Here is a 19,326-nt window from a genome sequence, read left to right as displayed (position 1 = left end):
GACTAATGGGCATTAGTGTTTTAGTGTTCTCTGAAGCTGATTATAGCTCAATAACATACTGCACTGATGAGGTGGTATTTACTCTGATCATAAGCTCCTCCCTCCCCTGAGACAACTCCAGCACTGATAAATTAGATTTTCACCACATCACATTTGCATTGCTTTAAAAATGCTTGTGTAATAGATCAAACAGATAATTGGGAAACGTCTCCTAACTGATTGTGTCATGTAGGCTGACAGAATGGGGTAACATTTTTTTATGGATGGAAGAGTGGGCGTACAGGGCACTGAGAATGATAAAGGGTGAGTGGCTTCCTGGAGGTGAATGGAGGGCATGGGGGAGGGGCCGTACAATGATGAATAAGGCCCCTGAGAGTTATGGCAGAACTGGAGGTTGTTCGTTTATAAGGGGCAGCCGCCCATGTACCATACTAAAGAAAGAAAAACAGAAAGATATAATGTTTCTGCATACAGATCCATTATCCATCGATTAGTTAGTAATTTAGTTATAGACATGAAGTACATTAGACATGGGATAAATTTATAGATATTCTACATGCGGGTGAACCTTTTTTTATCCAAATCACTCAGACTGTTGTTGTCCTTTGGGACAAAAGACACAGGAACATCATCTCTGCAGTAGTCACAGCTGAAAAATAGCTGTCTGTTTTTTTTATGGCAGAACAGTGACAGGTGCTTCTTCAAACAGACTGTTGAATGATTGTTCAAGGATGAAGAACTGAACAGAAACCATGGAGTTGGGGTTGGAAGTTATGGTCTCCCCTGGTGACCCACAGTTGTCCTGCATTTTCTTAAGTGCTTTTTTTATTAAGTTACTTTGATGCTTTATTGTTTGGATATTTTTCATTAATCAAAGCTCTGATTGGACCACTGAACATTGTTATCAAGTTCCAAGGCCAAGCAAGGACATTGAAACATAGGATAGCACGGAGCGATGGCATTGGACGTAAATCATGAGGTGAATAATCGTCAAATTTCAACTTAATTCTTTGGGAAACATGGCTGCAAAAAAATATTTAAATAAAACAAGGCCACAGAACACAGTTGTAAAGCTTTTGAACATTTCCATTAAAAATGAAAAATCCTAAAACCATAGAGCACCATCAAAAAACACAACAAAGAGGATATTGGGCCTGACTTTCCTCTCTCGTCTTTTTTCAGAATGGTCTCAATGCACTACACCTGGCCGCCAAGGAGGGCCATGTGGATCTGGTCCAGGAGCTTTTGGATCGAGGTGCCGCAGTGGACTCGGCCACAAAGGTAGGTCATCTCAGCTTCAAACTGAGCAGACTTCAGTTCTTGAAAAGCAGGATGTATCCAGGTGGATTGCACCCTCTGGGTTGGGAGTGAGTCACTGCCCCAAGCGAGGGAGTTCAAGTATCTCGGGATCTTATTCACGAGTGAGGGTAAAATGGAGCGGGAGATGGACAGGCGGTTCGGTGCAGCGTCAGCAGTGATGCGGGCGTTGTACCGGACCGTTTTGGTGAAGAAGGAGCTGAGCCGAAAGGCAAAGCTCTCGATTTACCAGTCCATCTACGTTCTGGAAGTGTGATTGGGAGGAGCACCATGGTTTTGTTGTTGGACTTCTGTGCACATAGGGAGTTCATAAATTGTACTTGGTACCAGAACACCTAGGCCAAAGGTCTATGATCGACTTTGTAGTTGTGTCAACCCTCACCTATGGTCATGAGCTTTGGGTAGTGACCGAAAGAATGAGATCGCGAATACAAGCGGCCGAAATGAGCTTCCTTCGTAGGGTGGCTGGGCTCAGCCTTAGAGATAGGGTGAGGAGCTCAGACATCCGGAGGGAGCTCGGAGTAGAGCCGCTGCTCCTTCGCGTCGAAAGAGGCCAGCTGAGGTGGCTCGGGCATCTGATCAGGATGCCTCCTGGACGCCTCCCTTTAGAGGTTTTCCAGGCACGTCCAACTGGTAAGAGGCCCCGGGGTAGACCCAGAACACGCTGGAGAGATTATATATCTCGTCTGGCCTGGGAACGCCTTCGGGGTTCCCCAGGAGGAGCTGGAAAGTGTTGCTGGGGAGAAGGACGTCTGGAGGACCCTCCTTAGCTTGCTGCCCCCGCGACCCGGCCCCCGGATAAGCGGAAGGAGATGGATGGATGGATGGATGGATGGATAAGAAATTGTCTCAATTTGAACAGTATGAGTATCTGCAGTTTAATTCCATACCCAATATGTTGTGTTCCGCTAAAGCAAGGCACAATACTGTAAGGAAGCTACTTTGTTAGACTCAACTCTTTGTTTTTTGGAAGGGGAGAAGGAGATACACCTGGCGAAGATCTGCACTTTTCTACTTTTTCTAAGAAATGCTTCTTCTCATTGTCCTTTTTATATTTTTTGTTAATCCAGAAAGGAAACACAGCACTTCACATCTCCTCCCTAGCTGGTCAGGCTGAAGTAGTAAAGATCCTGGTCAAACGAGGAGCTGACATAAATTCACAGTCTCAGGTGAGCCTCTGTACTCTGCTGCTGAACTTGTTTAATGCTGCTATCCACTTGAGAGGCAATGGCAATATCATCTCCTGTATTACTAAACAATAATAGCAGGCTAGAGAGCAGTGTTTTTATTTTTGGCTGTGTCTGGTTGAGTAAATACAGTGCATGTTCATGACCTGTAGTTTATTGGGAATCTCTTGTATTCGCCTGTGTGCTGTAGAATGGATTCACTCCTCTGTACATGGCTGCCCAGGAGAATCACATGGATGTGGTGCGATACCTGCTTGAGAATGGAGGCAACCAGAGCACTGCGACTGAGGTGAGAGGAGTGTGTTCCTTTAAGATGACTACATCAGACTATGGCTTCCCACATTCAGTACTCTGCTACAATAGCAAATAATAAATGCATTAGTATTGAACACAAAGCAGATACAAGGCTGATGCCAATGCCCTTATTTTGCAGATATTTGGTGATGAATCAAAGTATTGGACAATTTTAAATTTCATTGCATCCATCTTGGAGATGTCAAGACATTCCACTCTGAAAAATGTCAACATTAGCGCTAGTGGAAAGGTTATGGGACTACCAAGTCATTAGGACACATCTTCTGGGAATCATGAAGAATGACAACATGTCATAGCACATGACCAAAAAGTGGTATGCCGAATCACCAGCATCATCAGGAGATGTCATGGCAAACCATTTAGTAGTGGTGGACTCACTGACTGCCGAACATTGACATTCCTATAGCCCCGCTGCTGGTGTGATCACTGTTTACTTACAGTACCATGAGTGAATCTTCCTGCACAGAGGTTTCTTATTTCGAACAAGGTCTCAACCAGTATAGTCCCTCCTTGTCCTGGTAGGCTTGCAGTTTGAAGCCTATGCAGGAAGTGTTGAGTTTTATTGATGGAAGCTTAGCAGCAATATGACAACCGGCCAAGTAAAAGCAAATGGGAATAATTAGTGAATGGAAACGGTATTTTCTGATAGAAATATCAAGTTAGAGCAGCAGGGTGGGGAATTTGACATAGCTAAGATGGTCTGATGGACTCAATACTGGGAAATGGGGATTATTCCAAATTTAACATATTAAAGTCCAAGACATGTTATTACAACTGCTTTATTATTCTTTACCCAGCCTTGATGAGTGATTTTATTTGTTCTTACTGTTATTTTAGTCAGAATTCTGAAGAATATACTTTAGAGACCCTACTTCTTGAAAACAAGATGGAGCTTATCCTTTTTAACTTGCCTTCTCTTACCCAGGATGGCTTCACCCCTCTGGCCATCGCCCTCCAGCAGGGCCACAACCAGGTGGTTTCTGTCCTACTGGAGAATGATACTAAAGGCAAGGTCCGCCTGCCTGCCTTGCACATTGCTGCGCGCAAGGACGACACCAAGTCAGCCGCCCTGCTCCTCCAGAACGACCACAATGCTGATGTCCAGTCGAAGGTAAGCCTATAACGCTGTTTGAGTTGGGGAGGTTGGCATGTGTGGAAGTCAAGCTAATGTGGTGCTATTTGTTCTTGCCAATGTGTCCGTTCTGTGGTCATGAGGACTTTTATGAATTTTTTATGAAATATGAGGCTGTAGTGGATTTGGCTGAATAGGATCTGGTGATATTTGAGGTACAGGATGTAGAAGGAACATCAGTCTCTCTTTATTTTAAAAAGTCAATGATTCTTAGCCCATAGCGATGACATTCATACCTACCTGGGGTCTTTGCATTTCTATACACATATGTGATGGGTGTTTCTACCTGTTTTTATAATAATTGTAAATACAGGGGGGGTATTTCTATGTAAGTCAAAGCTGTTCTGGCTACAGGGAGGATGTTTATGTCCACTGATGATATTTAAACCCACAACAAAGATGTATATCCGAAATGTTAAGATTTCCACTTGTGTTATGATATTTCTGTCTCCAAAGATGACAATAATTCACAGTTCTGTTTTACCCAGTTAGCGCTAGACATCTGAATGGGAATCCTATGGGTCCCAATGTGGCATCAACCTTGAGATTTAACAGGAAAACCAAGACTTAGAAGTGACAAGAATGTCAGTAATACTCAACATTGGGTTCATTCCAAGTCTCTTATTGGAGATGTCCTTACTCCTTGCTCCTCGTCTGCCATCTTGAGGGCGATCTCGAAGCTCTCATTTCTGAGCCATGAGAGAGGATACATGAGAGCAGAGAGAATTACCTTTTGTAATTGATAATGACCATAAAGAGCAAAGGCAGATGTAGCTGGATGTTGTTGTACCCAGGGAGGAGTCTGAGGTGAAGGTAAACACAGGCGTGAGACTAAACTACAACTGTCATCTAACAGTCAGGGGTGTTCAGTACATGTACGAACACGTCTTTAACACAGAAACTTAATGCCGATCTGACTGAACTCAATCATGTTACTGAACGGATCAGTAGCCTTTAGAGGTGCACCTCCCTTTACTGGTGACCAGGACTACTACTGTCAGCTATGATCATAGTTCCTGGTTAAAAGCTAATTGATGGCATTAATGGTCTTTTAAAGGCCAGCAACAGACTCTCCTTACTACTAAAGATGTACTCATACCATTTTTACCTTCTCGTAATCAAATACTGAACTTGTGTATCAGCCGATACCAGCAAACATTTTTTCCAGAGCTGATGATGATGATGGAAGTATCTAACGATCTTGCTTCTTTCTCATCTCTGTTTAGAGTTGTACATGCGCAGTAGCGATCAATCAGAATGAACAGATCTAGCAGCGAGTGACACATGCTTTTGTTGTTCCTTTGTAGCGTAAAGCTGATAAATAACAATTTGATCCGATATCTTGGTAACAATTTTCGTATTGGTGCATAGAATTGTGCCATTACCCAATCCAGCATTTAAGGTTGTACCGGAGGCATTTCCCATGCTAGTATCAATATTACAATTCAGCTGCAGATGATGTGAAGCAGCGCCAAACATCACAGCATTGACATAAAATTAAAGAGTAATCTGATACATGAGCGTAAAAAAATGACACCTTAGTCGGTGACTATGAATCCTAAAATCAAACTGAACAAAACCATTTGATTCAGCAAAGTAAACTTCTACATTAGTCATTGTTGTTTCCTTTAATTGTTACCCTGATCACTACTGAACCTTAGACAAGTAGATTTAGTGCAGCAAAAACATGAACCATAGAGGTGCCAGATCGTGAAATGCTTAAATAAACTGGCCAATTCTATCGACTTGGAGGTGGTACGGCAGATTTGGGTGTCATAGTATTACTTTGTTTTAGTGTCAGTTAATTAAAGATTTTTCTTATCCAGATGAAATATCCAGATAACAATATCCTCCAAATTTATGATCATGATTTAGTGTAAGTTAGAAGACCACTAACTTGTCCTGATGTACTTTTTCCATGAGGCTGTACTCCTGTGAGTGTTCGTGTTGCCATCTGTCTGTCTGTGCATTTCTCTATTTCTCTCTTCCTCTCTCTCGCTCAGTGTCTCTGTGCCTGCCACGTCCCTCCTGGTCCTGCCACTAACTCGGTCTCTCCGTCTTTTCCCTTTTTGTCTTTAAATGCCACCTCTCACACACTCCCCCCCCCATCACCCCTCTCCTACCTCGCTGCACCGGTGTCTAAGTGTAGCACTGTCCACTGCATGGAGTGTGCCACTGTCTGCAGGTTGTATGGTGGTGTTATTCAAGGCTGCATGCAACCAATGGGTGGGGATGGGGGGAGGGGCAATCCGGTATTGGTGTGACTTCACAGTTACCTGTGGATGTAGGAACAAACTGTTCCCCTGATAGTGGCTTTAAGTGACGTGGCTAGAGTGGAGATGATATACTGCACTACACAGTTGTTTATGCATCTTCCTGAATGTTAAAGATGCTAATACAGGAGCTACCATATATTTTAACAAGGCACCAATTATGTTGTTATATAACAAAACTCTGAGTAAGCCACTCAGGGAACATGCATGCGTTTAGTATTGTGCAATATGTAGTTCAGATGTTGCAATGCCGCCATGCTCAATATGACTCATTAGGAAAAGCCTAGAGGAGAATGGCTATAAACAGCAGCATGTACAGTCACATTCAAACACATATGTGAACATGGAACACATATTGCAGTCACACACGGCAAACCAGTCCAGTGATATATTGAGAATAAAAAGATTGTACTCGCCATGTTAATTAACGAGAGTCCTGCAGTCACAGTCCAAAACAAAATCAGACAGGTGAAACCACTTCCCCAGGTTAGCCAAACATTTCTTAGAAGAGAAAACAAGGTTAAAAATTGAATTTTTACCATTCACCTTTGATATACGTGTTGTAGTTTAGAGCATACACTGTGTTACTGTTTTTAGATAATCTAGCCAAACTGTTAGCTTGTTTACCAATTGTTTGATCGTCTTTGTTTCTTGGATTAACTAAACTGTATTTATGCCATCACAATCTGGGATTTTGAAATCTTGTTTGAATGAAATGTTATCTCAAGCGAAAGCTACAAAAAATAGGAGCCAAGTTCAAACTGGTCATTCCACATAGAATGTGACATTTTGCTGGTTCCAGCTTCTTAGGTGTTATGATTTACTATATTATAACTTTATAACCTTGGGTTTTAGATTGTTTGTTTGCGAAACAAAAGTTGTTTGAAGACATCACTTTGGAGTCTGGGTGTTTGCAATCAGCTTTTTTCACTATTCTTAAAAAGTGTTGGACCAAACAGACATAAGCAAATAATTGATAATGTTAACAGTCATGAGCTGCATCTCCATAACAACCTGAGCTTAGACATATCACCTATGTGTAGACTAGATATGAGTGAGCACACTAAAGCAAAGTAAGCACCACCAGCCACGTCGCTTGCCAGTGTAGTTTCAGCACAGCTGTGCTGCTGTGCTTCTGACTGCAGTGCAGTAATGTTTTCAACCATCCTAACTGAACTGATCTTTCCCTCCCTCATTCCTGCTGCTTCAGATGATGGTCAATAGGACTACTGAGGTATACACACGCTCCTTTGACTCTCCACAGATTCACTTTAACGTCCCATTTTCTGATTTCACTTTTCACTTCACCATTTATTTATTTCAATTCCACAGCACTGCATGGTGTTAATAAAGATAATTTGGTTCATTTACAGTTTCTGTTGGTTTGTTATAATAAGAGGTCAACATGCACGGCTGACGAGCAAGCTACTGCCGTGTGTCTTGCACTGTCCTTTACTTTTCTGGTTTAGATCTTTTTGTTTCATTCTCTATCTGTATGCATTTTCATTGTTTTATCCCCAGTATTAACTTATTTTGTCACTAGCTCAGGATGACCCTTTGTTTCTGTCATATCTGACTCTCAATACATTAGAAATACCTCTAAACAACACTATTATTAAGATGTAAGGTTTATTGATTTATTTTTAATGATCACATTTCTCTCCTTCAAGGTTTTAATTTGATGACTACTATGTTTATGCATTTTGTGAACAGCTATGAATGTATATTGTCCCCAAGTCTGTCTTGTAACTTTGTCTGTTCATGTTGTGTTGCATGATTTCTAGGGATGCACTATGAGCTGCTTAGTTTAAAACAGTATTGGTTCAATTTTAGAATACAATATACTACCTAGTAAGGAAGTCCAGTGCTGACAAAATAAAAATGAAATAATTTAATCAATTTTAAATTTCATTTTCCATTTGTGTGCCCCTAAAAATGCTTAAAATCTGATTTGTTTTTTCATGTTCTAAATGCATAAATATGCACCTGTCGAAGTAACAACTTTATTGATCAGTCATTTTCAGTGTACTAATAGCATATCATTACTAAGATGATATTAATATTAAAAGTAAATTGATCTTCGTTTTCATTTTAAATGGGCCGACAAAGTGCATTCTATATAAATCCTGGAAATGCAAACATTTTGTTAAAAAGTCTATAATTGAAATGTCCATTTCCTCACTTTGAAAAATACTATAAAGGACCCCAGAGAGTATCTTTCCATTATAACAATATAAGCTACAAACAGGAATTAATTAATTTTAAACTTAACGTTTACATTGCACATTGTCTGCCATTTTGAAAACAGGGCAGTGTTTGGCTTTGAAATAAACAGACACTTACCTGTCAATAGAATTTTCATTCTAATATCCATTTGGAAGCAATTTTGCATTTCGGGACATGTTAATTAAAATGCACATTTAATTTCTTCAGAAATCCTTAATGCACACAAATTAAAAAAATGTAATTGATGAAATTATTTTATTTTAATATTGGCAATCCTGGTCCTCTGAACATTAAACTTTATTTCAAATGCATGTTTTTATGTAGATCTTCAATTTACTGACGTATGACTTTGTCTCTTTTTACTGCTACAACAATACTCAAGAATAATGACATAGGAAGCTAATAAAGCTTTAAAGGTCTTACCTGCTTGGCCAAAGACTTGGCACTGAATAGCATGTTGCATCCACGCTACCTTAATTTGCACCATTCGAAGCTTTTAACTGTGTAAAGTTTTTAAACCATCACGTTAGTCACTGTATTCTTCACACTTTTGTAAACAACTTTTTCACATTAAATCGGACCACACTTACAGAATGGAAAGGTAAGGCAAGAATCTCACAACTACTCCAACCTGCTCTGCAATCTCTAACTTTTCTCATATATTTCTCATTGCTAACTCTATTACTTCTATCTCGTACAGTTGACATAGTGCACTTTGGTGTTGATCAGAAATGTTCCCTATTCATGATTTTACTATAATTTGGGGTTGTTTGGGTAGCTTACATTGTTTGTACATCTTCACGTCAAACTTGATGACTATCTATGTATACTGTACATCTATTCTGCTTCAGTTTTTGTTGTTTTCATTTCAAATTGTTTTTTGAAGCCTAGTATAGGCCTTCTTTTACTTTACTTTCTGTGTTTGATAACCTGCATGGAAGTGACATCTGAGTGTGTTTTGGGGTTGTGTGTATGGGTGCTAGAGACTCTGACTTCATCATTTTCAACACAATTTATTTGTATTTTTTCATGTGACTTTTTATTTTATTTTCTTTGCTCTCAGTTTAGTTTTTTGTTCACCTGTGATGCTTGATGCGACTGCTGCATGCTGGGAGGACTAAAGATTAAGAGTCAAGATTCAAAGTTCAAGGAAATGAAGTAAAGGCTAATGTCTGACCCCTGTCTTCCTCTCTGTGTCTCTGTCTCTTTCCCGTCTGTCTTCCAGAGCGGATTCACCCCCCTGCATATCGCTGCCCACTATGGCAATGTAAATGTGGCCACACTCCTGCTGAATCGAGGGGCAGCAGTGGACTTCACGGCAAGGGTAGGTTGGCACGCTAATAAGCATTGTTATTAAGGTCTGATAAAGGCATGGAAATACAGTATAATTCCACTGGTACACTTCTGCAAAGTATTGTTGGCTACTGAATCTCAGGACTGTTTGCTTAGTTTTTGGTTGAATTTCTAGTAAATTTCTAAATTTGACTTTACAAATTTCTGCTTTTTTAAAAGCTTGTCTGCACAGGAGGCATTTCAGCCACATTTTCAGTCTTCTGACGGAACAGTTACGCCTCTATTTCAATCGATTCAGCTGTCTCGATACAATATAACTTGATCCATACGCCCATAAACACGTCCCAAAGCAATGTGTCCTGCTCACACTATACTTCCTGTGAGGACATGGTGTAACTTCCCCATCTTGCCTCATCTCCAGATTATGTCAGCAGTAAACATTGTTAATTTTAATTTCTGGGCTTTCAGTTGTGTTTTTGTCCCTTTAATATCATCCAGAAAACAAATTCAGATGTGCTATTTTCAGCAATGTGAGCAGGGTGGATAAAAATAGCTTTTTTTTTTTTTCACCTTGCACTCTACTTAGCCTCATGGGATTGCTTGTGTGGCTAACACGGAGGCTGCAGAGATTTGAAACTGCACTCATCCTCTGTCTGTATGAGGCATAACAGCCTCCAGTTGAGACACTTTCAGGTCTTACGTCTTGCTGAGCAAAAGTATTTCACAGTGTTGGTCATCATTTCAAGGAAACAAGCAAACAGTGTGTACCAACTAAACATTGAATTGAAAAGCACAAGATAACATTTGAATGCAAATATATTTTATTTTCAGATAAAAAATTAAATAAAAGAGTCAAGTAATACTGACTTTACCTTTAAATTAGATGCTAAATTATCAATTCAGTTTTGCCAATTTTTAATTACATTTCAACAATGCATTTGTTATTTGATTTTAAAGGTGATTTTAGTTAATTCTGAGATCTAAATTTCAATTGTTTTTTTATACCTATAATTGGTATTCTCCAAAATAACAACAATAACATTCACCCATACAACTAAATTAGTGTGGATTCAATTTTAGTAACCTTTAGCAAATATTTATAATGTTTCTTTCTAAAACAAAATGCATGTCACTAAAAGTCATTTTTCTCTCTGTAGAATGGGATTACTCCTCTACACGTGGCGTCCAAGCGTGGCAACACTAACATGGTTGGCCTGTTACTGGACCGTGGCTCTCAGATTGATGCTAAAACAAGGGTGAGTATGGTAAAAAGCCACAACTGACCAGACCAACTTGGTTAAAAAAGGAGAAATTACATTGGTAAATTTTAAATGACGGTTGTTCCTTAGACTCCAGCGAAGTCAGTGTAAGTATACATTTAATGGCTATTGATACGATTGTGTGTTTGTGTGTTCTGTAGGATGGATTGACTCCCTTACACTGTGCGGCCCGGAGTGGACATGATACAGCTGTGGAGCTGCTTCTGGAAAGAGGAGCACCCTTGCTGGCCAGGACCAAGGTGTGTTAGCTGTCCATTGACCTTTTATACACTCAAAGGGACAGAAGCATGTTTCTTACTTATTTTCCAAACTGTGTCGTATTTGCTGGTTAACAGATTAAAGGTAGTGAGTATATACAGGCATCAGCTTCCTCTAAATTACATTTCCTGACATGAGGTTCTCTACATTATGTAGTCCAGTACACATTGTCAGAATGTGGTTATTTAGGCTTTAAACCTCTTTTTGGTGCATTTAAGAACTATTTTAAGGAACAATTTGACCATTTGGGAAAATATAATTTTTGAGTTGTCAGATGAAAAGATTGATAGCAGTCTCATCTCTAAATTATTCTTGTTTATTAAACAGATGTAGAAATACAGGTGTAACTATAAGACTGTGCTTTGTAATTTAGTTTGCTCTAGACCCACAACAGCATCCTGTTCATATACAAAAGTAAGGTTGAGGTTGGAACTTTACTGTGAACTCCTGGCAGTTTTGATTAGTGTAAGTATGGTGCTAGCTAACAGGATACAACATATAAATAGGACAACTTTGGATTTGTTGACAGGTATATTTTTGCACCTTTGACAAAGCTAACAAAGTTCTCTCCCTCTTCGTTTCCCTGCTTCAAGTCTATGTAGAGGGTTAGGCTAAAAATATATAATACCTATTGTATCTGTATTATTATCAATGTTCACATCTGATTCTGGCTACGACTACATTTAATGTGTATAATTCAGTCCAACAGTATTAGAATGATAACAAAACACTTGAAATATGCAATAATCCAATGTGAACATCACAGACACATTTAACATATTATGGCCTTTCACCAATCATGGTCATGTATGCCAATGATCAATGAAGCAGTTTTTCATTTACACTACAAAGACAGTCATTCCTCTTATATCCCCTCCTACCATGTATCTCCATCGAACCAAACAAGCTCTCTTTCACATTTTAGAATGGGCTGTCTCCACTTCACATGGCGGCACAGGGCGACCATGTCGAATGCGTCAAACACCTTCTGCAGTACAAGGCTCCCGTTGACGATGTCACGCTGGACTACCTGACAGCGTTACATGTTGCAGCTCACTGCGGTCACTACAGAGTCACCAAACTGCTGCTGGACAAGAGGGCCAACCCCAATGCCAGGGCTCTGGTATGAAACAAACATATTATGGAACTGTAACAATTCTCCTGTGGAAAGATCTATATATATATATACATATATATATATATATATACACATATATATATATATATATATATATATATATATATATATATATATATATATATATATATATATATATATATATATATATATATATATATATATATATATATATATATATATATATATATATATATATATATATAACTGGGTTCATCCTTTACTGTGTTTATGTGACAGAACGGCTTCACTCCGCTGCACATAGCCTGTAAGAAGAACCGGGTGAAAGTGATGGAGCTGCTGGTCAAATACGGAGCCTCTATCCAGGCCATTACAGAGGTAAATCACTCACCTAAGTGAAACTGAAGTTTCTTTGAACCAACTTGGACTACCTGATGTGTCAGGATCTGGTTAGAATCATATGTCTTGCTTTGCATTACGTCATAACAAAGAGGATTTCTAGATAGTAGTGCTGTTGAAAGTGGGTCAACAAACTTTAGGTTTAAAAATAGTGATTTTTTTCTGTGATTAATATGGATTTAGTAATTAATATTATGCTATCTACATCAGGTTTTCATTCCATTCATTTAAATGTACATATGTTTAACAAAGTTCTCTCTTGTTTTTGGTAATACTTAAGCATACTTAGTACAATTTATTTAAAAGTTTTTCCATGTATTATTTTAGTTTTCACTTTTGTAATGCGAAAATATTTATAATATAGCAAGAATGAAAGAAAAGCACAGCAAATTGAAACATTTGTGCAATCTTGCATAAAATAATAAATCTAAAAAGCGGCCTTGTCTCCTAAAAATGTAATTCCCTATAACAGAAATGCATTTTCATTTATATTTCGAGGTAAATATAGGTTCTCCCTGATAACGTTGCAGCCAAAATGTCATTCAGTTCCTTTATTTTGTATGTTAGTAGTGGAACACTGTTTCCTAACAATAGTGTTGCCAAAGTAGCTATTGGTTGGTCAGAAATCACCAAAGATCACCACTTTGTTTGAGAAACTCTTCTTGAGTTACAAATGTATATTCAACATGACTGACTTGTCCTATTGTTCCTCTTTTGCTTCCCTTCCTGTGTCCAGTCTGGTTTGACTCCCATCCACGTAGCAGCCTTCATGGGTCACCTGAACATTGTCCTGCTGCTGCTGCAGAACGGAGCCTCGCCCGACGTCAGCAATATTGTGAGTGAAAGTGATCTCTGATTTAGTTAATTTTAAGTTAGAATAGTGTCTAGAAATATTACAGTGACCATTCAGCTGGTTTTATTATGTTTAAATACAGGTGCATCTCAATAAATTTGAATATCATGGAAAAGTCATTGACACCCTCCACAAGGAGGGTAAGCCACAAAAGGTCATTGCTAAGACGCTGGCTGTTCACAGAGTGCTGTATCCAAGCATATTCATAGAAAGTTGAGTGGAAGGAAAAAGTGTGGTAGAAAAAGGTACACAAGCAACAGGGATAACTGCAGCCTTGAGAGGATTGTGAAGCAACGGCCATTCAAGAATTTGGGGGAGATTCACAAGGAGTGGACTGAGGCTGGAGTCAGTGCATCAAGAGCCACCGCGCACAGACGTATACTGTCGCGTTCCTCGTGTCAAGCCACTCCTGAACCAGAGACAACGACAGAAGCGTCTTACCTGGGGCTAAGGAGAAAAAGGACTGGACTGTTGCTCAGTGGTCCAAAGTCCTCTTTTCAGATGAAAGTAAATTTTGCATTTCATTTGGAAATCAAGGTCCCAGAGTCTGGAGGAAGAGTGGAGAGGCAGAGAATCCAAGTTGCTTGAAGTCCAGTGTGAAGTTTCCAGTCAGTGATGATTTGGGGAGCCATGTCATCTGCTGGTGTTGGTCCACTGTGTTTTATCAAGTCCAAAGTCAACGCAGCCGTCTACCAGGCACTTCATGCTTCCTTCCGTTGACAAGCTTTATGGAGATGCTGATTTCATTTTCCAGCAGGACTTGGCACCTGCCCACACTGCCAAAAGTACCAATACCTGGTTTAATGACCATGGTATCACTGTGCTTGATTGGCCAGCAAACTCGCCTGACCTGAACCCAATAGAGAATCTATGGGGTATTGTCAAGAGGAAGATAAGAGACACCAGACCCAACAATGCAGACGAGCTGAAGGCCGCTATCAAAGCAACCTGGGCTTCCATAACACCTCAGCAGTGCCGCAGGCTGATCGCCTCCATGCCACGCCACATTGATGCAGTAATTCATGCAAAAGGAGCCCCCGCATATATATATATATATATATATATATATATACTTTTTGTGATGGCAACCTTACACCTAGTTCCTTCGAGACAGAAGAAGTTTCGGCAGACCCGGATGTCTTAAGCAGTAACGTTTATTGTTTCTCAATCGAGGAGAACAGGGAAACACTACATGTGAATCACAGTGTACTGCTACCCAATTCTGAAGATGGTGTCCTTGAGCACAGTATTTAAGCTTCCCCAGACCAGCTAAGTTCCGCTATTTCCAAATAGGGTTAGTTCTACATCAGCCTGGCATGTGAGAAGATTCTATTGGATATAGGATCTAAACAAGGAAATACATCTACCGTTGTTGTGCTAGCAACAAAATAGCCTCTGTACCGTCTCTCTTATCCAGTCCCTCCAACCAGGCGCCAGCCTGTTGAGTCTTAACCGAATACACAAGGTTTCTAGCTAACCTTGGGCTACCAGCTGCCCTAGCCAGCTCGGCCATTTCAGGCACATAGAGTGAGACTGGCTTAGAGAGACAGACAGTTGACCTGACCTACAGACAGTTACCTTTAACCTACAAGAGGGAAGTTTAACATACCATAAGGAAAAGTCCTTCACACTTTTCAGTAGGCTGACATTTCTGTATTAAAAATATTCTAATTTTCTGAGATACTGAATTTTGGGTTTTCATTAGCTGTAAGCCATAATCATCAAAATTAACGCTTGAAAGATTTCACTCTGTGTATAATGAATCTATATAATATATGAGTTTCACTTTTTAAATTGAATTATCGAAATAAACAAACTTTTTCATGATATTCTAATTTGTTGAGATGCACCTGTATGTGTGAATTGACCCGTATGTTGTCTGTACAGCGTGGAGAAACGGCGTTACACATGGCAGCCAGGGCGGGTCAGGTGGAGGTGGTCAGATGTCTGCTGAGGAACGGAGCAATGGTGGACGCCAGGGCACGGGTGAGACTGCTGTTATCTATAGCAGCACACCAGGGAACACTTTGTACTTTAGCGTTTTGATACAATGCAGAAAAGTTCCTTTTTTTAACATTAAGTGTTCATACTTATTCCGCTCTGCCGTCTTCAGGAGGACCAGACTCCCCTCCACATTGCTTCCCGTCTGGGAAAAACAGAGATTGTGCAGCTGCTACTGCAACACATGGCCCATCCGGATGCTGCCACAAACAATGGCTACACCCCCCTCCACATCTCAGCAAGGGAGGGTCAGGTGGAGACAGCCTCGGTCCTACTAGAGGCTGGAGCTTCACACTCACTGGCCACCAAGGTGTGTTGAGGAGACATGTTTTGTCTTTAAATGTGACTATATTCTCTCCAACTTACTCCTAGAGCCATTCCAAGATTGGTCAGAAGGGCTCAACACTGAAAAACACACTCTAAAAGTGGTTGTCCAACACAGTCTCATGGCAATTCGTGAAATATTCACGAAATAAATTGTAGTTTTTTGTTCAGGGACACGAATTGCGTTTTTCTTTGTGTCACTCGGCACAACTGTCTTTATCGGGGCGGTTAAGGCAACAAAACCACTTTGTTAAGTTAAGGAAAAACATCATGGTTGGGCTTAGGTTTAGGCAACAAATCCACAAACCGTTGGATCTATGCAACAAATCCACGAACCGTTAGGTTTAGGCAACAAATCCACGAACCGTTAGGTTTAGCTTTGTCACGTAGAAGCATTTAAATTGTGTCTCGAACCAATAGATTCAATTTCGTCCCTATTTCACAAACTTCCATGATAGTGGGTTGGTTTGTCACATCAGCTTTTGGTTTGCCGGAACTAAAATATGATGCAATTTAAAGTCACCTTCTTTAAAACAGAATTATTTGCTTTGCCATTGTCTTTAAAACAGATGCCTTTGTGCAGGTGAGTAAACAAATCAGCGTGTGCAGCAATGTCTAGCTCTGTTTCTGACTGTAACATCCATGCTTAAGTCACTAATACAACAAATGTTAAAGATTTATTTATTTTGGGGTGCAGGTTTTGCTGTTTGCTATTCCTATTTTAACATGTTAAAAAGTGGTTGGCATTGATGGCAGCCAAAGGACAAGGATTAGTTGCCAATTTCTCAAAATGCTTGCCAATGGCAAACTGGCAACCTATACTGTCGAGCCCTGATTGAGGATTTCATTATTTAATTGAATGACGTCAAAGACCAAATGCCACCCAGCCCTTGTTTTGAATACACTTATGATGAGAAAATGAATATCAATCTAGCTGCAGTTGGGACATTATTAGCCTAGCGTAGCATACAGAAGGGGAAACGGCTATCATGGCTCTGTCAACTTAAAAAAAAAAAAAACGGAAGGCTTTCAAACACATCTTAATCTCACTGATTAATATGTTGTATTTAATTTGTTTAATCACCACATAAACAGACATGTACAAACAACAAGTTGTGGTTTTAGGGAGCGTTGCATTCACTTCAACATCTGCCATTTTTTCCCGTGCTGCTTCTTAGTGTGGTGATTTATCACTCAAGTTGAAATAGAAATTTTCGCTGTGAAATAATCTGGTTACCACGAATAGTATATATTTCCTATACTGTAGCAGATGAGAGTATAAAAAATGAAGGGTTATGTTTCATAAAAATGATACACAAATCCACTTAGGATACATCTTAATATCTTAGCAGGTTGGAACCAATGTGCAACTCCTGCTACTCATTAAATCAGATGTACAGATGGAGGAATAGATTGTTAGGGTATCAGATAGTGAAGAGGGTACAGTATCACTGTATGTACAGGTCTCTGTCTGTTTGACCCACTTTTGAAGAATAATGTACAAGGCTGTGAATCTTTCCTCTGAAGCCTGAACGCAGTCAAGTGATTTATCCTCATCACTGTGGAGGTGTTCACCAGAGGAGGCTGCTCAGGCACTTTGCATCCAGTCCAGGACAGATTAGTCCTTTTAATGTATTCATATGCTTGAGGGTGAGACAAAGCTCTCTGTAATGCAGTGTGTTCGTCAGGGTTCAGTGGTTCTCTCTCCCACCCTTGATGTCTCTCTCCTTGGTTTCCCTCTGGGGAGAAAGGGTGTGGCTGTCGCTACGGAAACCAAATCAGAAAAGGTTGTTGTCATGCAAGGGTAACACTCTTCATCCATCCAAGCATGTTGATAATAGTTCTTATCCTTGATTTGCTTCCTGTTTTTCCCTGCCTCAGTCTAAGGAAGCCCTCTCCTCTCTCCTTCATCCATCTCCTCTCCATTCTTTTTTCTCTGTTCTGTCCAATCACCTATTACATCAGATATAATCCCGGTTTGACAAACAAAGGATTGTTTCATCCATGGGCAGGGCTTGGTCATAAACACACTGATCATGTGGTTTCTGTCAGCTCCAGACTAGTCATAATATATAGGTAGATGGCCCCCTCTGCTGGATTTATTGTGAAATGATTATCTTTAATATTTTTGGTTGAAAGTTACCAAGAGTTGCATCAGCATGTCAGTCAGCTGGGAGTTCTTTTTTGTTGTTTTATGTCACCAACTAAACAGAGATCCTTAGTCCTTCAGGGAATCATATCTGATGAGATTTGAGTTTTATTTTGTACGTCAAAATATTTATGAAAAACATTCTAGTCTATTGAACTATTTCCCATAATGCTGAACAACTCTTGGTGTCCTTCAGGGCCCCATGACATATACAATGATCAGACTAATGGTTATATGTAAATGAAAATAAATATTAAAAGGAGGGGAAATGATAATAAGATAATATAAATTCAAATGACTCAGTGTGGTCTGAAAAAAGAGTGATGTGCCTATGTATTTAAATAATACGAATATTTATGTAGATCACAGGCACTAATAACAGTATTGTATGTCTGCCTCGGATTTAAGTCGAACTGAGTTAATATACTGTATTAACTGTCTTTAAACACATTTATTGAGCTCCCTTCACTGGCTCTCTCCCTCCACAGAAAGGTTTTACTCCCCTGCATGTGGCCTCCAAGTATGGAAGCCTAGATGTAGCCAAGCTTCTGCTGCAGCGTCACGCTCTGCCTGATTCTGCTGGAAAGGTAAGCATTCAAAATAAAAAACCCTCTTAACTTTTATAGTTTTTAGTGAACAATCTATGGGATGTTGTTTATGATGTACAATTTAATGAAAATCATGTCCACTCTTTTTTAAAATCTAAAACGTGTGCTGCAATTTTTCTGTAATGAGTTTAAGTAGACTACAAGAGCAGCAGTAAGATTAGTTTCAATAAAGCCATTTCTTAATTTGGATTAACTGTGTTTAATTCGAGAATACATAAAACAGATTACAGAAGCCTGTTTACATCAAAATTCAATATTTTTTCCTTTGAATATGTTGCATCTTTACGTCATAATTCTTCTAGATTTAGCTGTCCAATATAACTCTTATTCATCTCAACCTGCAGTCTAACCCCTTTAACAAGTCCTATTAACTGTGTGTGTGGTGCTAATGGCTTTGAGCGGCACTAACTGCTGTCTTAACCTTGTGTGCTCACCGTCCCTCCCTCATAGAATGGCCTTACCCCGCTCCATGTCGCAGCGCATTACGATAACCAGAAGGTGGCGCTCCTGCTTTTGGACAAAGGAGCGTCCCCCCACACCATGGCCAAGGTGAGACTCCACAGTAATGAGTTGACACGGGAATGGCTGAGTGAAAAGCTAATTGAAAAGTGT

At 39.8% G+C, this 19,326-nt stretch overlaps 1 protein-coding gene across 1 annotated transcript in view; it reads left to right on the top strand.

Moving 5' to 3' along the window:
* Positions 1–19,326, top strand: part of LOC129093132 (ankyrin-2-like) — an 83,103-nt gene that overhangs the window by 12,346 nt on the left and 51,431 nt on the right. The window contains exons 3-18 of the mRNA XM_054601049.1: positions 1,183–1,281; positions 2,388–2,486; positions 2,695–2,793; positions 3,745–3,930; positions 7,435–7,458; positions 9,043–9,051; positions 9,676–9,774; positions 10,901–10,999; positions 11,164–11,262; positions 12,207–12,404; positions 12,660–12,758; positions 13,516–13,614; positions 15,520–15,618; positions 15,746–15,943; positions 18,595–18,693; positions 19,165–19,263. Coding sequence (XP_054457024.1) covers positions 1,183–1,281; positions 2,388–2,486; positions 2,695–2,793; positions 3,745–3,930; positions 7,435–7,458; positions 9,043–9,051; positions 9,676–9,774; positions 10,901–10,999; positions 11,164–11,262; positions 12,207–12,404; positions 12,660–12,758; positions 13,516–13,614; positions 15,520–15,618; positions 15,746–15,943; positions 18,595–18,693; positions 19,165–19,263 — 1,704 coding nt within the window. The remainder of the gene's footprint in view (positions 1–1,182; positions 1,282–2,387; positions 2,487–2,694; positions 2,794–3,744; positions 3,931–7,434; positions 7,459–9,042; positions 9,052–9,675; positions 9,775–10,900; positions 11,000–11,163; positions 11,263–12,206; positions 12,405–12,659; positions 12,759–13,515; positions 13,615–15,519; positions 15,619–15,745; positions 15,944–18,594; positions 18,694–19,164; positions 19,264–19,326) is intronic.

Source organism: Anoplopoma fimbria, chromosome 7 (genome assembly GCF_027596085.1).
Source record: "Anoplopoma fimbria isolate UVic2021 breed Golden Eagle Sablefish chromosome 7, Afim_UVic_2022, whole genome shotgun sequence".
NCBI lineage: Eukaryota > Metazoa > Chordata > Actinopteri > Perciformes > Anoplopomatidae > Anoplopoma > Anoplopoma fimbria.
The sequence above is the reverse complement of the archived record's forward strand: the minus strand, read 5'-3'. Positions and strand labels throughout refer to the sequence as shown.